Genomic DNA, 22,892 nt, shown 5'->3' with positions numbered 1-22,892 from the left:
TATGGCTCAATGTGGACAACTATATATTTATTTATTTATTTATTTATTATAATTTATACAGTATATATATACATTTTAAGTTTACGTTTATTTATTTATTTTTTACCCAGGGACGGTGCTCATTACTCAACATTTTCAGTTTCCACATCAATGTGCCAGAATTTGCCAATGAGCTAGTTTTCATCTGTAGTCCCTGCCTGCATGTCTTTGTGGTGTGGGAGGAAACCAGAGTACCTGGAGGAAACCAGAGCATCTGGAGGAAACCAGAGCACCTGGAGGAAACCAGAGCACCTGGAGGAAACCAGAGTACCTGGAGGAAACCAGAGTACCTGGAGGAAACCAGAGCACCTGGAGGAAACCAGAGTATCTGGAGGAAACCAGAGCACCTGGAGGAAACCAGAGCACCTGGAGGAAACCAGAGTACCTGGAGGAAACCAGAGCACCTGGAGGAAACCAGAGTACCTGGAGGAAACCAGAGCACCTGGAGGAAACCAGAGCACCTGGAGGAAACCAGAGCACGCACCTGGAGGAAACCAGAGTACCTGGAGGAAACCAGAGCACCTGGAGGAAACCAGAGCACCTGGAGGAAACCAGAGCACCTGGAGGAAACCAGAGCACCTGGAGGAAACCAGAGTACCTGGAGGAAACCAGAGCACCTGGAGGAAACCAGAGCACCTGGAGGAAACCAGAGCACCTGGAGGAAACCAGAGTACCTGGAGGAAACCAGAGTACCTGGAGGAAACCAGAGTACCTGGAGGAAACCAGAGCACCTGGAGGAAACCAGAGCACCTGGAGGAAACCAGAGCACCTGGAGGAAACCAGAGTACCTGGAGGAAACCAGAGCACCTGGAGGAAACCAGAGCACCTGGAGGAAACCAGAGCACCTGGAGGAAACCAGAGTACCTGGAGGAAACCAGAGCACCTGGAGGAAACCCACGTGAACACAGGGAGAACATGCACACTCCACACAGGAAGGCCCCCTGCTGGGGTTCGAACCCAGGACCTTCTTGCTGTGAGGCAGCAGTGCTAACCACTGTGCCACTGTGCCGCACCATATGTATATTATAATATATATACATACTGTATGTATATATATATTATATGTCATGTTTTGAGGTAATACAAGTTGTGTTTACATTGGCTGTGTTTGTAAACCTTGCAGTAACGGCAGACCTTTGCATCTTGAGTTGTGACGGGGGCCAAGAAAGTGCTCGAAAGATGATCCTCCCGACCACAAGTTCTCCGTGTTTAGTTAAAACTCCGGATTGTAATTTCTTGAGTGCTTTTTGCGTACGCTTCAAACGGAATGTTTTACCTAAGGAGCTAAGTAGTGGAACCAGCTGGAAGAATCGTGCCATTCTTTTCTCTCCTTGGCAACCAATTTCATCTCTCCTTAATCACGGGCTGATTTAATTTCCCTTTTGAATAAACAGCGCTGGCGTGTGAGCGGGGCTGGAAACTGGCGAGCGTGACGACGCACAAAACAAAAGTCTACGTTCACACTGCAAGCCTATAGTGCTCGATTCTGATTTATTGCTCAGATCTGATTTTCTGTTCACATTATTTACTAAATAAGATAAGATATTCCTTTATTGATCCCCTTGGGGAAATTCAGGCATCATAGTGGCATGGGGGAGGGGAGGTAGGCAGTGTAAAAAGGTCAAGGTGAGGGTATGTATGCCCTCTGTTTGTTGTTAAATGTGGCCAATATCAGATTTCAGTGTGTACCTGGTCACGCTTCTGAACTGACCCGCATTCACAAATGAACAATAAAGAAGATGGATGTCAAATCTAGAGAGTGACGTAAATTCCATGTGATTTGTGCTGCGACTGTCGTGAAAAAAACTGATCTGAGTCACATGATACAGTATGAGCAAAAATAATAAAAAAATCTAAATTCAGATAGTTGCGAAGGGAGAGGACACGCAGGACTGCAGGTTGGAAGGGCTGTCTGTGTCTGTCTGTGTCTGTGTGTCTGTCTGTCTGTGTGTTGCTGTTGACTAGGCGTTGGCCCGGGGTTTAGGTGTGTCTGCTGGACAACAAATGCTGGCTCATCCACATTCTCCATTCTCTCAATTCCATGACGGCTCTGTGCAAAAAGAGAATCCCATAGGCGCTGCTGCCCCCTGGTGGTTGCATTTCTAATGTTTGGATGTTCGTTGGAATCCAGCATAGCAGGGAGGTGTGTCAAGAAGCTTGTTTACCAAAAGGAACCACAGGAAACTGTGAAAAAGAAATAGATGTCATTGTTAAACAGCCCTATTCATAGTTTTCTTTACCATATAAATGTGCGGTATGTACAGTGTATACCGTTTACTTTTACATGGTATATATATACAGATAAAAATAATTGATTGCTTATATTTATTGTAACATATAATATAACCGATAGACCCTCATCTGCACCTTTGTTTACACTGTTTATTTTTATATTCAGAGTTAATTATATTGTTTTATTTAATATTTTTTATAATACTTTTATATTCAGATTGATTGATTGATTGATTGAATTGATTGATTGATTGATTGATTGATTGAAAACTTTATTAACAGATTGCAGAATGGGTACAATACAGTACAGCTCAATACACACAATTGTTAAGGGGATGCAGACCAGAGAAAGACTTTCGTCTTGTTTCCACCAGGGTCCCCCATTTTCAATTCATCAGGACATATATGACATACATGACATACAGATAGTCAGTACTGCTACATCTATACATTTATGACATACCAGATTTGCAAATACAGTACTGTTTGTGATACAGAAGGAGTCAAGAAAAGGGAGTATATACATTTGACGTAGAAACTGTACATTGGAGGAGGTTGGGTGGGGGGGGTTGGGTACACTGGGATATTGACAACCATACTGGGTAATTTACATTGGAGGTGGTTGGGGGGGGGGGGGCACACTGTATAAACAAGCAAAACTGTACATTGAGGGGGGGGGGGCACACTGTATAAACAAGCAAAACTGTACATTGAGGGGGGGGAGACTCTGTACAAACAAACAAAATTGTACATTGGACTATTGACAAAACCATACTAGGTAAATGACTGTACATTGGAGGGGGTTGGGTTAGGATATTTACAGGGGCCAGTGTTGAATTGCAGTCTCCCGTAGGTGTCTCTTGAGAGAGGTTTTGAAAGTGGGTAGTGATCCACATTCCTTTACAGCTTTGGGTAGGGCGTTCCACATTGATGTGGCATAATTGCGAAACGTGTTTAGTCCCTTATTTGAGCCGAATCTGGGTTTAACATGATTTGTGGAGCTCCCTCTGGTGTTGTGATCGTGGTATTCACTGACCTTTGGGAAGTATTTTGCCATGTACATGGGTACCTTGGTCGTGTAGTGTATCTTGTAGACCAGGCCCATTGCAAGTTGCTGTACTCTGTCATCTACTCTAAGCCATCCTAGGTTGTCAAAGTGGGCAGGGGTGAGGTGGGTTCTAGGAGTAAGGTCAAGCAGTAGTCTGACCAGTTTGTTTTGAGATGTTTGTAATTTTGTTTTTCAAATTTGATTGCCTATATTTATGTCTTTCTACTATTACCCTGCCCATACTTGTACCTCCCCTCCCCCCTCCCCCATGCTGCTATGATGCCCAAATTTCCCCAAGGTGATCAATAAAGGAATATCTTATCTATATTGACATACATTCTTGAGGAACATTTTCAGGAGCTTTCTCAGCCAATTATGAATCAGAATCAGGTATGTTTTGATCCAATGTTTACAAACATGACCAATCAAAACAAACCATATACAGCCACAAGATACAGTGAATACAATTCTCACACCGATGGCAGAGGCAACCATGCAAGGTGCTAACCTGCTCATAGGGTTAGCAGTTAGGGGTTAAGTGTCTTGCTCAAGGATACTTCGACACACTGCCCGGGAGGAGCGGGAATCAAACCCGGAACCTCCAGATTACCAGACGACTGCTCTACCTCCTCAGTCACTGTCACCCCCCCACATCAAGAAAAACACAAACTAAATGTTAACAGGCTTCCTCTCTCGCTTCAAAAGCAGGCCATGGAGGTGCAGCGTAACATAGAGCCAACTAATCCGTTCTAAAAATAGTCGCCAACTATTCTTATAATCGATTAGTTGTCCCATTAGTCATTGCAGCCCTATCTATACTATACAATCTCCATTGCAGATAGGATAACGCTCATGATATGGGTTGAGGTTAAGGCCATGTGGATTGAGTTAAGGTCACACACACTATCCTGCCCCCCATTACCCCGTCTGTATATATATTATATATATTGTTACGTGACCGTGACCGTGATCATTGTGGAAGTAAACCCTGCAGCTTCAAAGGAGCTCTCCGACACAGCCACACAGGCGATGGTGGTGAAAACAGCAGGCCGGGTTTATTGAATGTGCTCTTCATCATGTGCTCATTTTATGTCTATTCTATTCTACTTATTGCACTGCACTATTGCACTATTTTACTCTGTCTATTCTATCTTACTCTTTTTATTATTGTCTATTTTTAAAACTGAATCAAACCATAAACATGGTGGCCTGTTGGGATGTTAAATCCTAATGTGAAAAACTGATTTTATGTGCTCATTTTATGTCTTTTTTCAGTTGTGAAGCACTTTGAGCTGCAGTTTCTGTATGAAAGGTGCTATACAAGATGTTTACAAGCCATGGTAGATGTCGTCTAGACAAAAGGCTCTCGCCATGTGTGTGTGAGGATGGCAGATTTTTGATTACCTCAATGTGCAACAGGTGTGCAGCCACAGGTATAACTAGCTTGTGGAACCAGCCATCCCCACACCGCATTGACCACAATCATGTTTTGGAATGTGTTTCTCAGGTTGGACAGGGCTCATGTAAGTACTAATGTCTGCAACAGAGTATAGGAGTGGGGGTAAACTGTAGGTACTGTAAGTAAGTCACGGCTAGTTTTTGGATATTTTTCAGTGTACCATATCAAGACTGTTGATGAAAGAAGTTTTGTCAGATGATGTTCTTAAATGGTGGAAAAAAAACAGACAGATAAACGACAGACTCCATTGAAACTTTAAGTAATATCATTTCAACAACAACTTCACGTCAGTGTTTGACAAATAAGTGGCCCGGAATTTATGTTCAGGTAATATAAAATGTCAATGTGTCAAGTCAAATGACATGACATGCCATCGCCCAGGGAGATCAAAAGTACATTTCAGTCTGTTAATTTACCCGGGCTGTGATATGAAACGATCAAAGCGTACATATACAGCAGTGGGAAGCAGCACCAGCTGGACCTACAGCTCCCTGTTTGTGTGGGTTGGCTGGAGCATGTGAACTAGCCTCTCCCTTTATCTATGATATGTTCTGTATGTGTGTTGGCTGGAGCATGTGAAACCTCTCCTTTTATCTATATGTTCTGTTTGTGTGGGTTGGCTGGAGTATGTGAACTAGCCTCTCCCTTATCTATGATATGTTCTGTATGTGTGTTGGCTGGAGCATGTGAAACCTCTCCTTTTATCTATATGTTCTGTATGTGTGTTTGTGTGGGTTGGCTGGAGTATGTGAACTAGCCTCTCCCTTATCTATGATATGTTCTGTATGTGTGTTGGCTGGAGCATGTGAAACCTCTCCTTTTATCTATATGTTCTGTATGTGTGTTTGTGTGGGTTGGCTGGAGCATGTGAACTAGCCTCTCCCTTATCTATGATATGTTCTGTATGTGTGGGTTGGCTGGAGCATGCATAAACTAGCCTCTCCCTATGATATGTTCTGTATGTGTGTTGGCTGGAGCATGTGAAACATCTCCCTTTATCTATGATATGTTATGTGTGTGTGTGTCTACTACACTAGAGGAACTCGTTAGAGTTTAGTGAGTGATCTGTTCCTTCCTGGCTGAACAAGTGGAAGGCAGTCATTGGCTGGAGCCAGGGAATGTTGCTGGTGGGGACTGGGGAGGGAGGCAGGCAGACTACTGGACTATCAGTTATCCACTATCGCACACTGTCTCCAGACTGAGTCACTCTTAATAGACTGCACACATCCATATTTCTCTATCCAAGTGAATGTTGTACTTAAGCAATGTCCAAATATAATACAACAGAGTTATAAAGAAATTATTTTCACGAGGTACAGGGATGAGGAAGGGATTTGACATTCACAGGTGTTTACATTTTTATTTAATTGTCTTGTTTTATATATATATATATATATATATATATATATATATACACCTTTCTTTTTAATAATGAATTGTTCATTTTGAGTAGTGGAAAAGGCGTATTATTAGATAAGTGTATACTTCTTCCTACTCCTTTTCGAACATGTAAATTGAGTTATGGTCTTTCTTTTTTGTTTTATTGCTAGACATTAACCCATTCTCCGCCAATGACTGATTAACACGTCATTCCTCGCCATGCGTTGTCTGCCAATGACTGAATAAGGCGTCATTGAGATCAATATTTCATTCATTTTCGTCATGGTACACATTTCACCAACGGAGTCTTGACTGGTGCTGTAGATCTCCGCTCAACTCTCCAACGCTTCAATACCTCAATACGCATTTTCATAGGCACAGGGGGCAGCATAAAAAAAATTATAATAATTGTCTTTTTTTTTTTTTTTTTGCTTTGAAATATTATAGTGAAATATTTTGCACTGTTGTCGCATTTATCTTGTTGAAATCCTCCCACAGGTTCTTTTTACTACCACATATTTAATTGAGACCCTATATTTGTTTATTATTTCAATTTAGCTGGAAATACATTGCTACATCATTCAGTAACATTTGCAGAGCCTTATAACAAAAACATTATTACGGTCACCAATGTGACCAGTGGGATTAATCAACACATTTTATTATTTATTTATCTATTTCATTGAACATTGCACATGTTAAAAGCCATTTTTTTTACTCAAAATGTGAGTATTACCAAGTCAACTTGTGTTCTTAAAACAATGACAATAAACATAGTTTTATTAGGTTGAAATAATGTGGTTGTGTACTTATTTTTCTGTTAACTTATTATGGATTGAAAACTGAACCTTAATGCACAGTAACTGAACTCAATATTTTTAAGTTCTGGTAACTTATTATTATTAAAATAATTCTTTTACAGTGTAGTCTTGCGATCAATCAAAACTTATTTACACGATATACCTCACATTCACCCTCCATTCACATCCTGGTGTTCTCCATTAGGCCTGTAGGTGGAGCTATGACAGCACACGTACAGTACACACACCGATGGTGTGTGATGTGTCCAAAAATGAATGGGCAAATGTGAGTGAAATGGTCGCACTGTATGCAGCTGTTTGTCTGCATTGCATTCCCCCCCCCCCCCCCCCCCCAACTCAGATTTAGGGTTGATGCAACCATCATAATAATATTGTTAATAATAACAATAATAATGTAAAAATTATCATTAAAAAGACCTGATTATGAGAAAAAAATATTACAATGCATGGAATATTGTTGAGGCACACTAGTTACAACTATATTTCAAACAGGCACTCCATGTCAAAAAGGTTGCTGACCCCTGCTCTAGACCGTATTTTTGTGTGAATGAAAAAGTAAAACGTTCCTACATCCTGAACGATAGATAATTGATGTTGAATGGGCCATAGTAATGTCAATTTAGCAATACAATTAAAAAAGTTATAGCCCTGCAAAGAAGGTGAACATCTCCATAGACAAATAGAGCTGGCAGACTGGATACAAGGATGAGAATAAGCTCCTGCAGAGAATGGGTGATTTGTTTTATTTATATGTTCGAAATAAATATTTCAAAGACGATGGCAAATGTAGGGTAATTAAAACTGATCGCCCCCTCCAAGATCTAATCTCTCTTGACATTATTATTGGTCTTGAATAAACATCTCTTTCATAAGTTTGTGAATGTTGGACGTCTATTCTTTAGAAAGTGTTGGGTTCCTGTTGGCAACAGCTACGTTAATGACTCTGAAGTGATTTCCTCTCTTTTGGTGTTTTAAGACTTTTTTACCAAATGTACTAAAACTAAAATACATCAAAATTATATCAATAATTTTACAGCCAGTCAGTCCAGAACAGATGTTCAATATCAAGCAATCGTACTCACTAAGGTGGTCAATGGTTTTTGAGATTTGATTTGAAATCTTTATTTTGAACATGTAAAAAAAAAAAACATAACTAAATGTACATGTTCGAAAAGGAGTAGGAAGAAGTATACACTTATTTAACCCTAACCCCTTTTCCACTATTCAAAATTAATGTAATTCCCTACCGATTTAATATGTAAAACATGGTGCCTACTGACTAGGGGTGGGAATCGCCAGAGACCTCACGATACGATACTATCGTGATACTTTTTTGATAAAATTTTATTTATTACATTTTTTCAACTGCAAAGTAAAACTGTCAACATGTTTTATCTAATAAAATAAAGTTCAGTCTGTTCATCTCACTTCAATAATTTTTATTGCAGAACATGGTATTTTCTCAAGCAGACGGATGTAAACACTGTAATCTGTGTTGCATGTACCTGACAAACTGAACTGTTTGTGTAACTGAGGGGTACAATTCCCTGACTGTATTAATCAAGTATGGTATCATTAAACCACTACCGTCTTATGTACATTATACTGGCCATACCGTACACAAGTATATGATGAGAACACTTCCCCACAATGAATCGGTTCTACACAAAGTTGTCTTTAAGTATTTATTAGCAGCAAGAATACATAATATACTTTAATTGAATGCACTTGTAAGGCAAAGGAATGTGCGTAGGCAAATCAATAATGAATGTCCATTCTCATATTACGCATGAGATAATAATACAACTTGAATATTAGGAATTATATCTAGGGGATACTGGTAGGGGGGTTCCTACCGGTTGTAAGCCAGCAGGGGGAGCAAATGTTCGAATGCAAAGTCTAGGTCAGCGGGGACTCAATATAGGCTCCTGCTATGGGAGGCGGTATATTACTCCCTGCTCGGCAGACGAAAGACAGCTGTAATCCCAGTGTGCGTGCCGCACAGGTGGAAGCCGGTCAGCCTCTCCAATAGACACGGGCTTGAATGATGTTCCTCACGGGTAGATCCCACAGCAGTGGGCTGTAGACGATTCTTCTCCGCTCCAACAGCCTGGTCCAAAGCAATAAGAATAATAATCCAGCCGGAAAGGGGCTCTGCATTCCCCGGTGCAGATCCTCCGGTGCGCGGTACTCCACACCAACCAAGTTGAACTTGACGTTACTCAACCAAGCTCTGATACTCCACTATCCTATTCGCACGCGGCTATAAGTGCTCTATTTAGACACACAATTGCTCACTTCACTTGGTCTTTGACTCGTGATGAAGGCTTACTAGTAAGGAGCGAACGATACGTTGAACAAACTTATTAGGATAAAACAAGACTCTATTTTGGGGCAATACGGGCCCACTTCACTGCACGTTGCATAGTGGGTGAGGCTTCACTTGGGTAACTCGAACTCGAACTGAACTGCGGACTGAACTACTTCTGTATTCACCTGCGCCATATTTATATGTTGGGGGAACAAACTAGTACCAGCCTTATTCCTGTCTCGTAGTCCTGGGCAGAACCGGGCATGTTGAGACAAGCCTTGACGGTAGCTTTGAACTCGACTCTGGGGGTAAGACACTGGCGCTGGTGGAACGCTATCCAATAAGAGAACGAAATATTATGGTCTGTAGGCTACTAGGTTAAAGGGATATTCCGTGTATATGTACAAAGAATACATAAGGGATATCAAACGATATACAAATATTATGCAATATATATCAATCAATAAATACATATATTCGGTTTAATCTGACCCTTTGTAACAGTTTGTATTACAGTCATATTCCAACTTAACTGAATGCACATGTGTGTGTGTGGACTACTGTACTATTACAGGTATTGAAATGAACAATGCAACTTCCTTATACAAAAAAATTTAATTTGTATGAATAATTAAATATCGATACTTGGCGTCCCTGTATCGATACAGTATCGCCACTAGGGATGGGTACCTTTCACATTTGAACCAGTACCTGTGAATCGATACCGGTACCCAAAGGTACCTTTTTTCGGTACTTTAGTCTCAAGAAATTTAATTTACCTACCTCAGTCGTAAAAAAAAAAAATCCAAACTTCAAATAACTACAATTTCGACAGTTTTCGGCTTGTCATTGCTCCGACTGCTTTGTTGTTGAATCAAGTCAAATCCTAGGTAAGCATATATTGTGCGTGTGAACGTTGACATGAAAAGAAAAAAGTAAAAAAAAAAAGTAAAAAAAATAATAATAATATATATATATATATTTTTTTTGGTTTCTCACTTGATTCGATACTCGGTAGTACCGACGTGTTTCGGTTCGGTGCCTCAAAAGTACCGAATTCGGTACCCATCCCTAATCGCCACGCATACTACTACGGCTGACCCCTATTAGTCGACTATATCGGTCGAAAGGAGCCGTAGTCAACTGGCCAACCTCTTAGTCGAATAAAAAAATATATATATATTTTTTTATCAATCTTTCAAAAAGAAAAGAGGCCTAGAAGCAGGCCTAGAAGCGTGGCTAACGCTAATGGCACGCATACTAGCGAGGCTAACTGCCTACGAAAACAGGCACAGAGGCACTGAAAGAGGATTTCACCCATCTAATGAACACACTAGACTAGACAAATATCAAGATGTATCCATCAGTGGACCAATTGCATGCTTTTGCAGAGGACAAGAAGCCTTCAGTCGACTCCTTCAGACATTAAGCACCCCACAGCCCAAATGGAATGATAAAAAAAATAAAAATTAAAAATATTATATATACCTGTGTGTGTGTGTGTGTGTGTGTGTATATATATGTATATATATTTTTTTAAGTCGACCAATAGTCGACTAACGGCAAATTTTGGCCAATCCTAGTCGACCATCCAAATCCTTAGTCGGGGACAGCCCTACTACTACGTATCGATTTCCCCCCCCCACCCCTACACTACTGACTCTCTCACACACACACACACACTCACTAGCCCCTGTCTACATTACCACTGTGTGCAGTGCGTTAATGAGGGAAGGGAATTGAAAACCCCAGGAAGGTGAGGAGCCGTGGAGAGATCAAGGCCACAGACCAGACGTGACTCGGCGTAAACAACACAGAGCAGGGCCTCTCTCTGACCAGCCGTCACACCGGCGTCACACCGGCGTCACGTGCCCATCCTCTACACGGAGCGGGGCGCCGGCACTTTGCATCTCTTACCTCTCTATGGAATAATCTTCTGCGATGATTCCATTTATTGAATTATGTTTTGTATGCATCATGTTTGACTTGGATATTATTAATTTAAATGATGGTCCATTTTGGAAAGACGGTGTACAATTACAAGTTTGTGTGTGAATGAGTCTTTGTCTATCACTGTCCATCTCTGTGCTTCTGACTGACGTATCATGTGTGTGTCTGCTGGCATGCCCTGCTCTCTCTCTCTCTCTCTCTCTCTCTCTCCTCTCCCCCTCTCTCTATCTCTCCTTCTCTCTCCCCCCCATCTCTCCTTATCCCCCTCTCTATCTCTCCTCCTCTCTCTCTCTCCTCCCCCCTCTGTCTCTCCTTATCCCCCCTCTCTCCATCCCCCTCTCTCTCCTTCTCCCCCTCTCTATCTCTCTCTCTCTCCAATAATGGCAGTAAGTGAGGAGATCACAGGATACAGTCGTGATGAGCAAGGTAGGGTCCGGGGAGCAGGATGTGGCCCCTAAAGAAGGGCTTGATGTAATTTATCATCAAAAGCCATGTCTGGTCTCCTCGTGCCCCAGTGAGGAGAAGAAGCCTCATTAGTCTGCAGCGTAAACAAACAAACAAACAAGCCAGGCTTTCTCTCTCTCCCCCCTCTCTCTCTCTCCCCCCTCTCTCTCTCTCCCCCCCTCTCTCTCCCCCCCCTCTCTCTCTCTCTCTCGTCGAGACTCTCGAGCTGTGACGGTAATACACATTATGTTTTTTTCTTTTTTTCCCCCTGAACATTAGCAGGGATTTCTTCATTATTGACCTCTGTGGACGGGAGGGAGAACAACTGGTGGTCTTTGACGGAGCATCCAGACTTTTGTCCTCTGTCCTCTTTTAGGCCATAATAACTGTAGTGCTTTAGCTCAGCTGACACTGCCGCTGTGGACTTCAGATGTTTGTGGACTTGTCATGTAAGTGACCATGTGAGTGATGTCTGTCTCTCTCTCTCTCTCTCCCCCTCTCTCTCTCAGGCCGAGGCGAGGCTGGCGGCCAAGCGGGCGGCGCGGGCAGAGGCACGAGAGATTCGGATGAAGGAACTGGAGAGGCAGCAGAAAGAGGTGAGGGCTCACGGGGGTTCAAAGGTCGACGAGCGACGATGACGACACACCGACCCTTTCCCAGAGACAGGAGCTGCCTTCAATCATTCCGTATTGATTTTCTCTGTCCAGGAGGGCGGGCCTTGATTGCGACATTGATTTGACCCCAGGAGGAAGACCTTATTATTATGACAGTTAGTTTGCCGTCTTTGTTTTGGCAGAGTGATCTTTGTGTGCGAGGAGTTGATTTAGCTAACTTTAACTGGTTTAGTTTGGGATATGTCACTTTCCATTGAGGTGAGTAACTAAAGCTTTATATGTGCACACGTATATACAAAGTGCACGCACGCACCACATGCAGAGGATTAGTATCTATTTCAATGTTTATAGAACATTATACTTATAGAAACTAGTGGATTATTGGCCTTGTGTTCCAAATATCAAAAGTATGCCCCATCATCATCACAGGCTCATATTGCAAGTGCCCTACTTTCCTACGACAATAATTCAGTTTATTCTTCTCTGAGGTGGAAAAAGCTTGTCTTTCAGCTGACGCTTCTCAAACGGGGCTTCTACAGCCCTCTCTTTCTCGTACATTCACACTTTTTTTTTTTTTTTTTTTTTAAAGGAGCTGAATGTTGCCAGATATTCCGATTCCAAAATCTGCAAGTCATCTGTTGGTTTTTAACGTACGTACGGGAAATGGTAAACGGTGCTATTTTAATGTTTGAAATGCAAATGAGACCGTGGAGTGAAGTCTTTAAAGGAACGGCAGATTTGAATGAGGTTTGGTCCAGTAGTTCAGAGCCTGTTGCAGGACAACGAGAGGGACAAGAAGATGGATACCACCAGTTTCCTCTCTGTGCGTTCAGTAGAAGGCTATCTGGCTGCATGTTAGCACAGCACTGCACAATGAATGGAAGCGCACAGTGCAGACATTGACGCACGAACCTCAATGAAGTGTGTTTATATTTTTTTTATTTTATTTTTTTACGACAAGTCTGCTCGTCTCCGTTCAAAGTAGAACTCGCGCACTAATGAAATATTGCTCCCTAAAGGTTTTTGCTTCCAATGCGTAAACCACATGCACCCGTTGTGTTTTTATGCAATGTTGTATTTCATGTGTGTTTTGTGAGCAATAAATTCAGTGTTGCCGACAGCTCTTCCTTTCAACTATGATCTGCTCCACAATTCGGTAGCTGCCAAGAGGATTAACCCTTTCACTACCCACACTACATAAGGTTAACCCGTTCACCACCACACTACAGACGGGGTTAACTGCCTGTAGTGTGGTAGTGAAAGGGTTAACCTTCTGTAGTGTGGTTGTGAAAGGGTTAACCCTTTGTCGTGTGGCAGTGGAAGGGTTAATAATGTGTCCGGGATGCTGTATATATCAACCTGAGAACTCAAAGTCTGTCTAAATCTCTGCCATCATCATTCTTCATCTAATGCTAACATGCTAACATGTGTCTTTATCCTGCTTCATCCAGACCCTTCCTAACCTCAAATCTGCTCTTTCACCTCTTCCTCTCCTCTCGCTCTCCTCTTCTTCTTCCTCCTCCCCTCTTCTCCTATTCATGTCCTCCTCTTCTCCATGGTGTGTCACACTCGTCTCGTTAGGTCTATCAGGCCCAGAAGGTAGGCCTTCCACTTCCATCTGTCTCTTCTGTTCACACCATCTCTCTCTCTTTCTCTCCACCTGTCTCTCTCTCACACGCACACACCCGACTCCCTTACTAATTCACTTACCGCCTAATTTGTGTTCTACCTCTCTGTCTCTCTTTCTGTCTCTCTCACGCAAACTTGCGGAAGCTACATGCATGCACACATACAGTACACTCATTCATGTAATTGATTAGAGATTATATTATAAGGAATGTTGATGGATGAAGAAAGCATCGTCTCTGTCACAGATTTCTCTCTTATTTGAATCTTGAGTCATTGAAATAAGTACTCTTATTAGTAGTATAATATGTTTTCTAGTATAATACGTTATTTAGTATAATAAGTTCTCTAGTATAATAAGTAATCTAGTGTAATAACTACTCTAGTAAAGAAAGTACTCTGGTATAATACGTTCTCTAGTATATTAAGTACTCTGGTATAATAAGTAATAATATTATTATATATTATAGTATAATAAGCACTCTACTATAAGGAAACCGTTCTCTCCATTTCCCCCCCTCCCCCATCTGTTCTTTCTAACCCCTTCCTCTTCCTCTCTTCTTCCCTTTCCTCCGTACCTCCTTCCAGAAGTACTATGGGCTGGACAGCAAGTGGGGCCACATTGAACAGTGGATGGTAGGACTGACCGCAGCAGACGGACTGCATGGGGGTCAAAGGTCACTGCTGTCAGATGGAAACCCCCATACATCTCCCAAAAAAGGCCCTTTTTTCTTTTTTTCTTTCAGGAACCGATAATTATTTCAAGGGATGCACTGATATCGAGACGATTGGCTTTAGATAATTTGATCTTTAGTATTAACGCTTATCTGAATCGGTCTGGGTTTGTTTTTCAAGACCTATTGTCTGGCATGCTGTTGACTAGTACAGGCCATGATTCCAATGATCGCTTTCGTGAGAAAAGTTAAGTAGCACTGTGCTGTGTCCTCTCACCAGCCAATACACTCCATTTGATCTCATTATACTCTGAGTTTCATAGGCTGTGTGCCATGTACAGTGCCCAGTTACATGCTTAACGGCTTAACCCTTCCACTACCACACTACAGAAGGGGCTGCAACAAAAACAAGGTTATGTACATGCATACAAGTAAATAAAATACAAAGTTACAGTAGCAATAGTAAAAAGTAGGGATGCTCGATATTGGCTTTTTTACCTATACCGATATTGTCCAACTCTTAATTTCCGATACCGATATCAACTGATACCGATATATGCAGGGTTTCCCCCCCAAAAAACTGAATAATTTCAGGTAATTAACATTACCTCTTGTTGTGGAATTAACACATTATGCATACTTTTGACAATAAATAAAATCAGAATTTGTTCTTACTTGCTTGCCTGGGTAAATAAAGGTTCTAGAAATGTTTAAAAAAAATTATAATAATAATAAATATTTTTTTTGAAAACCGATAGATATTTTCCGATATCACAATTTAATGCCGATATCGGCCGATAATATCGGTAGGCCGATAATATCGGACATCCCTAGTAAAAAGGAATTACAATAAATAAGGGAGAGAGAGAGAAGGAAAGAGCGGGGCAAAAGGGAGAGTGAGAACCAGAGGGAGGTAGGTGAGGGGGCTTATGGGGAGGAGAGACGAGTCTGAGGGTTCTGCGTGCGATTGGGAGGCAGTCAGCCGGTGCAACAGTCGGTTATGATCTGTTGCAGATTTTGTTTAAAAGCAGTGAGCGATGTGAGGGCTTATACTAGTTAAGATCATGCCAGACGAACCCGTCCGTCATAAATTGACTGATTTGTTGTTCGATTTGCCATTTTTGTGACCTTTACTCGGTGATATTATTGCCAACTCGGCAACGGAACAACAAGGCCTTTTGTTTAAAAGAACAAAATACTATTTCAATACATTTCTCCCTTAAAGGTGCTGTAAGTGGTGTTTTATTGTTAAAATAAGTGGTCTACACTACAGTACATGTTAAAATAATAGCTCTACATCCCGACAGCCATCACTGATGTACAGTGTCTGGTCAGTAACATGGGTCTCCCACCCTCCACTCTGCAGTAAACAGCCATCACTGATATAGAGTCTGGTCAGTAACATGGGTCTCCCAGTCCCTCCACTCTGCAGTAAACAGTCATCACTGATATAGAGTGTCTGGTCAGTAACATGGGTCTCCCAGTCCCTCCACTCTGCAGTAAACAGTCATCACTGATATAGAGTGTCTGGTCAGTAACATGGGTCTCCCAGTCCCTCCACTCTGCAGTAAACAGTCATCACTGATATAGAGTGTCTGGTCAGTAACATGGGTCTCCCAGTCCCTCCACTCTGCAGTAAACAGCCATCACTGATATAGAGTGTCTGGTCAGTAACATGGGTCTCCCAGTCCCTCCACTCTGCAGTAAACAGCCATCACTGATATAGTGTGTCTGGTCAATAACATGGGTCTCCCAGTCCCTCCACTCTGCAGTAAACAGCCATCACTGATATAGAGTCTCTGGTCAGTAACATGGGTCTCCCAGTCCCTCCACTCTGCTGTAAACAGTCATCACTGATATAGAGTGTCTGGTCAGTAAAATGGGTCTCCCAGTCCCTCCACTCTGCTGTAAACACAAAATGCATGTCCTGGAATCATGTTCCCACGTTATCCAATTAGGAGAGAGAACTCCACACTGCCAAAATGGTCTGACAAAAATAAGAAGGGATACCAGACAATTAATTTTCAGTTTGCTGGGCTATTTAATACTAACAAAAAAAATACCACTCACAGCACATTAATCTACATGGTTGTCTCCTTTATTTGTTACAGGGCGTGTTCTAACCCCTCCCCCTACACACACACACACACACACACTAATGATACCGCTTGATAGTCTGGAGATAGGCATGTCTGAAAAGCTTTAATCAGTGTCTGCATTTGGACAATGATCCTTTCAATATTTGGTATTGGTATCATCCGATATGGGTGTGGGGCGAAAACTAAACAAAACGACCACAAAAGTCAGTGCATCCCCCTTCATTTTCTGATTGATGACTCTGTGGATGGAACTCTATACATCGAACACCAGTTAAAATCTTCCATTTCCAGAGTGTGCCTGTTACAAGGCTTTCATCTGACAGCAGCATGTTGTATTGCATGACAACGGGGCCCTTTGAAACGGCTCAGTGATTCCCCCCCCCCTGCGCATTATGTACTAGAAGCTTTGTTTATTATGCAGTACCCCCCCACCCCATTGCATGGTCAGTAAGAGGACTGGTCTCCCAGACATGGATTATGTCTCGTCTCTGACTGAGTGACATTTTACGGCGACCCCCTCGTAATCCACGTCTGGTGGTAAACCATATAGCCCCGTGTATTTAGTTTGTACGAGGAGTTCATTTGCAAAAACCTTTAGTTATCACGTTTTTCCCCATTATTGTGCATTCTGCAGTTGGGTTTGTTTTGATTGAATATACAAAATACAGGTAATTTACTAAATCAAATTTGAAGGTTGCTTTTTTTTGTTTGTTGCAAATTCGTGCCACGTTACATGAATGTCAGCGTCTCTGCTTACCTCTTCCTCGCGTCACGCTAACTGGTTTGACCGTTTTTGCTGTAAAATTGTAAAATGTTAACGTGCAACGCATTTTCAATGAACAATAACGACTCTTGTTATTCAGAATGGACTACATCTTAACAGTGACTCACGATAGTCTGTCAAATTATTTCAAGGATGGTGTTTATAGGTTAGTGCAAATTAACTCTTTGTACATAGTATGGTCGGGTGTTTTGAGTGGCATACACGTGAACCAACCACACTGATGAATAGTTTATTTTTGGTCTTTGTTTACAGATAAATCAAAAACACACATGTGTGGACTTTCAAAAGGAAAAGAGAAAAATCACATGTACATAATATTCAAAGTAAGCTCACACACAAAATCCAAACTCAATGACCGAAAAAAGGAATAGGCTGAAGCACATGCTTATTTTTGCCTATCCTTTACGATTCTTAAGAACTAAATATACTTTAAGAAAGAAACTTAAAATGTGCTGCAAGATATCATTTTTTTTTTAATAATTTTAGATTTTTTATAAAAAATAATTACTCAAAACTGTACTCCTGAATTATTTTATCCTTCAGGGCCTTTTTAAATCTCCCCTGAGAAGTACACAACTTCAACCCGTCACTAAGACTATTCCACAATTTAACTCTTAAAATTGAAACACATCTAGCTTTTACATTAGTTCTTACCTTTTCATATGTTTTAAGAATACACAACCCTCTTAAATTATACTTTCCTTCTCTTGGTTGAAAGAGACATTGAATACAAGCTGGTAGGTTCTTACTCTTAGCACGAAAAATTATCTCCAAGGTTTTTATGTAAACCATATCTACACATTTTTACGTGCAGGACTTTATGAATAATGGATTTGTCGATTTCAAGGTAACTAGCTTTATTTATTATTCCAATAGCTCTTTTCTGTAGTTTAATAATAGGATCTATATTTGTTTTTATAAACACTCCACCCACCTGTCTTAAGATGTGAGCTGTTTGAGCTCCCTAGTTCAGGAAAACCAGTGTTATTCCAACAAGCAGATCCAGGCATTTGCTGTTACCTCTCAGGGTAGGAAGGTTAGAGGCAATATTTATTTAAAAGAACACGCCAACATTTTGGCAGATATACATTACGGCAGAACGGTTGACCTCTTTACTCAGGCATATTCTCAATAACAGAGACAGCCGTGTGTGTGTGTGTGGGGGGGGGATCCACATTCCCCCAGATCCCTGTGTAGGAGGGGGTTCCACGTGGCCATCTGATGTGTGTGTGTGTGGGGGGGGGTTATTGAGTGTTTGTTGGACAGTAGCGGCAACACACGGAACGGATTACACCAGTGTCTCATGACCTGCAGGGCTTACACACACACGCACGCACACACACGCACACACACACAGAGATACCCCCCCCCCCCTTGGGGTATGCCTGTAATCCCCCCGACGGCAGCATGTATTACAGTATGTAGCGCTCGGAGATGTACAGTATGCCGGTGTTATGTGTCTGAAAAATCGGTGGGTCACGTTCCATTTCCGTTCCAGTCGGGGCTGCGGGAAGGAAGGGTGCTTTACTTTCATGGAGGAGGAGAAGGGGGGGGGGGGGGGGGGGGGGTGAGCTGACGTGGAAGTGAAATGGAACGCAGCCCCACGGTGTAAAGGGTTCCCCGGGCGGACCAGTATAGAAGCCTGTGTGTGTGTGTGTGTGTCTGGTGGTAGACTCCATCGTTATCTCTCTCTCTCCGTCACACTCTTTATCTGTCACACTCTTTATCTCTCCGTCACTCTCTCTGTCTGTCTGTCACTCTCTTTATCTGTCACTCTCTCTGTCTGTCTGTCACTCTCTCTTTATCTATCTGTCACTCTCTTTATCTGTCACTCTCTTTATCTCTCCGTCACTCTCCTTGTCTGTCTGTCTCTTATCTGTCACTCTCTGTCTGTCTGTCACTCTCTCTTTATCTATCTGTCACTCTCTTTATCTGTCACTCTCTGTCTGTCTGTCACTCTCTCTTTATCTATCTGTCACTCTCTTTATCTGTCACTCTCTGTCTGTCTGTCACTCTCTCTTTATCTATCTGTCACTCTCTTTATCTATCTGTCACTCTCTTTATCTATCTGTCACTCTCTTTATCTCTCCGTCACTCTCCTTGTCTGTCTGTCTCTCTTTATCTGTCACTCTCTGTCTGTCTGTCACTCTCTCTTTATCTATCTGTCACTCTCTTTATCTGTCACTCTGTCTGTCTGTCACTCTCTCTCTTCTGTATGTCTCTCTTCTGTATGTCTCTCTCTGTATGTCTCTCTCTGTATAAATAAACTTTACTTTAAATCTCTGTAAATAAACTTTACTTACTGTGTGTGTGTCTCTCTGTCTGTCACTCTCTCTCTGTCTGTCTCTCTATCCGTCTGTATCTCTCTCGCCCCCGCTCTCCCTCTGCCTGCTTTTCAACCGTTAACCTTTTGAATGTCTCACTTCTCTCGTCCCTTCCTTCCTCTCCGGCGCCTTGCAGGAGGACAGCGAGAGATACTCTCGTCACTCCCGGAAACACACTTCGGTCTGTATGCTCTCTTCTTTTTGTCTCTGTTTTCTCTTTCTGTCTCTGCTGTTTCATCACTGTTCGCCCCCCCGTTCCCTCACTGCCTCCATCTCAACACATCAAGTATCCCGTTCCTCTAGGATTAGAGCGCCGTGTCACCTGTACCTCCCCTATAGGACGGTATGATTTGTGGTGGAAAATAGCCGAAGCTGAATAACTTACTCCGTCAAAAGAGACCTGGTTAGGGCGGCCGGGTAGCGCAACGGACTAAGCGTCTGTCTACCACCACAGAGCCAGCGGGATCGAATCCGGCTTGGCCGACCGTCCATACTGACACAATTGGCAGTGTTAGCGGGTGGGAAGCCGGCGTGGGTGGGTCCTGGTCGTTGTAAAACAGCGACTCCTACAGTTCGGTCGGGGGGGGGGGGGGGCCTGCACAGCAAGGGAAGGATCTGGGAGAGGTAGTGTGATCCTTCCACACATTACACTCTCCCAGTGAGAGTCCGCGCTGCCGGGTGAAAAGAAGTGGTGGGCTGGCTACACATGTGTCGGAGGAAGCATGTGATAGTTCCGCCCCCTCCCAGACCGACGGTAGGGGGTAGAGTGCGCAACGACCAGGGAGTGGGAATTGGCATAACGACTAACATTGGGATGGGAGAAAATCGGAAAAAGAAGGGAGAAAAAGATGATGATAAAAAAATAAAAATAAAAAAGAGACCTGGTTAATAGGATTTATTAACTCAAAGTATCAATACAAAATGGTACGAGTTGGGCTGGATAACTCAACGAGGTGGTTAGCTAGGACACCAGGGAAGAGAGAGCCCTCACCGGATCTTCAACATCTTTATACAAAACTGGAAAGGGTGGGGGTCAAAGGTGACATGGGGACATTGATATATCAGAGAGAGGGGGGGGGGGGGGTCTTATCTCCCACACATGTCTCTCTCAACTCTTGTCGGAGGAGCAATCTGGAGTTGCTTAAACGGGAGATTGGCTTTGTGACGACATCAGTGATGTCGTGGCGGGTCAAACTCTGGGCCGTAGGGGACAGTAGTGAACGTTCCTGAATAGAAGTTGACCCTCCCACAGAGAGCAGCGAATACAAACTTTAGTTCTAAAACTTGTCAGAGTTCAGTGGTATTCTCCCATGTTATAAATAAAAAAATTTAAAAGTCTGTGCCTTTTTTGTGAAAATGTAACTTGATTCCACTTGCGCATTAAAGCTGCCTTAAGGTACACATTCCAAAGTACTATCAGTTACAGACACTCCGAAGATCGCTTCTTCGATCACAAAACGTGTGTCTTGCCCCAGACCGGTCTGTCGAGCTTGTTGTAATTCCTGATACTACTTCTGCATTGTTTGATCGTCGCGCGTGTGTGTGTCCTCTCCCCCAGATCTCTGACGATGAGGAGCGCATGTCTGTGGGAAGTCGAGGCAGCCTCAGGGTCAGTGACACACCTCTCACACATGCACACGCATACATGCATACATACATACATGCATACATGCACACGCACACACACCCTCACACAGACACACCCTCACACACGCACACATGTGCATAACGGGCACCTCATTGAACCCAACAGTGTGGAAGTTTAACCACAGGAATAATAATAAACATTTATAAAGCACTTTTCATGCAATAGAAAGCAGCCCAGAGTGCTTTGACAAAAAAAAAATTAAATGTACAAATACAAATGAATAATAAAATGCAGGACTCGCATATCGCAAGCAATAAAATGAATAGAAGGAAGACTTTTTATTTTTTTCCTAAAACGATTGAAACAAAAGGAATATACTAAATACAGTTAAAAGCCAAGTTAAAGAGCTGTGTTTTCAAATGCTAAAAGGTCCACTGCCCCCACCTCTCTTTAGGTAGGGGGTTCCACAGTTTTGGTGGGTAATAAAAGAAAGCTGATTCTGCAATTCTTCTGTGGGGCACTTTAGGGACAATTAAAAGACTTGCTTCAGTGGACCCAAGTGTTCTTGAAGGGGTGTAAAACAGCAGAGGAACGCCAGCGAGGCTCCACTGTGGCCCACTGCAGGGAGAGTCGTACGCCCCCCAGTTGACCCCCAGTTGACTCCCACGCCTGTTCGATACGTCGCATAAACCCAGCGACTTTGATTAGTCACAAACTTTTCAGGCGCTTCTGAGAAGCACTTCACCCTTTTGGTTTAGATTTGCTAGCATTTCTCAGTGATGCTAGTTGAATTTCAGTGGGACCATGAAATGTGTAATATTTCAGAGACGCTCATTGACATGATCCACTAGCATTGTTAAAGGAACACGCCAATCACTACGATCACTGTAGTTCTCTTTATTCCAGTATGGCTGCCTGTAACCACTTTCAAAAAGCAAATGCCTCATTTTTGTGCAGTTGTAGAGTAGACGCCATAAGACGCCAATTTATTATGTTTTTGTTATTTATCACATCAATACATAGCAACCGTTGTCTCTATTGCCATGAAAGAAACAAAATAACAATGGTTGCTATGTTACCGGCAGCCATGCTAGAAGAAAAAAGAAAATACTACACAAACATTCCGTGCAAGCCCTCTATTGTCCTCAAATGTCACATTTTGTATAATTTAGTAGTATTTGTTGTATTTCAATAGGCAGAATGTTCTTCTTGTCTAAGCTATCTAGCCGCTGAGGGATTTTGAAGCTTTTCCCTGGGGCATGAAACAAAGTTACATTGCACTCTCTACATACACTGCTATATGTCATTGTTCTTCAAAACGGCTAAGTCTTATCGATTTAGTTAAAAAAAACACTCTTGGGGTCACTTGAGTTGCACATATTCTTGTCTTTGAGAAGTGTTGACTCGACCACTTGCACGGTATTCATGCATTAGCATTAGGGATGCTCGATATTGGCTTTTATACCGATAATGTCCAACTCTTAATTTCCGATACCGAT

At 42.3% G+C, this 22,892-nt stretch overlaps 1 protein-coding gene across 3 annotated transcripts in view; it reads left to right on the top strand.

Moving 5' to 3' along the window:
• lrrfip1b (leucine rich repeat (in FLII) interacting protein 1b) overlaps positions 1-22,892 on the top strand; it is a 102,171-nt gene that overhangs the window by 35,695 nt on the left and 43,584 nt on the right. For all 3 annotated transcript variants that reach the window (XM_084327476.1, XM_084327474.1, XM_084327475.1), the window contains exons 2-3: positions 12,194-12,280; positions 21,364-21,414. In XM_084327476.1, coding sequence (XP_084183602.1) covers positions 12,194-12,280; positions 21,364-21,414 — 138 coding nt within the window. The remainder of the gene's footprint in view (positions 1-12,193; positions 12,281-21,363; positions 21,415-22,892) is intronic.

Source organism: Notolepis coatsorum, assembly GCF_963971535.1.
Source record: "Notolepis coatsorum genome assembly, chromosome: 1".
NCBI lineage: Eukaryota > Metazoa > Chordata > Actinopteri > Aulopiformes > Paralepididae > Notolepis > Notolepis coatsorum.
Note: the sequence above shows the minus strand (reverse complement) of the source record. Positions and strands in the feature narration are given on the sequence as shown.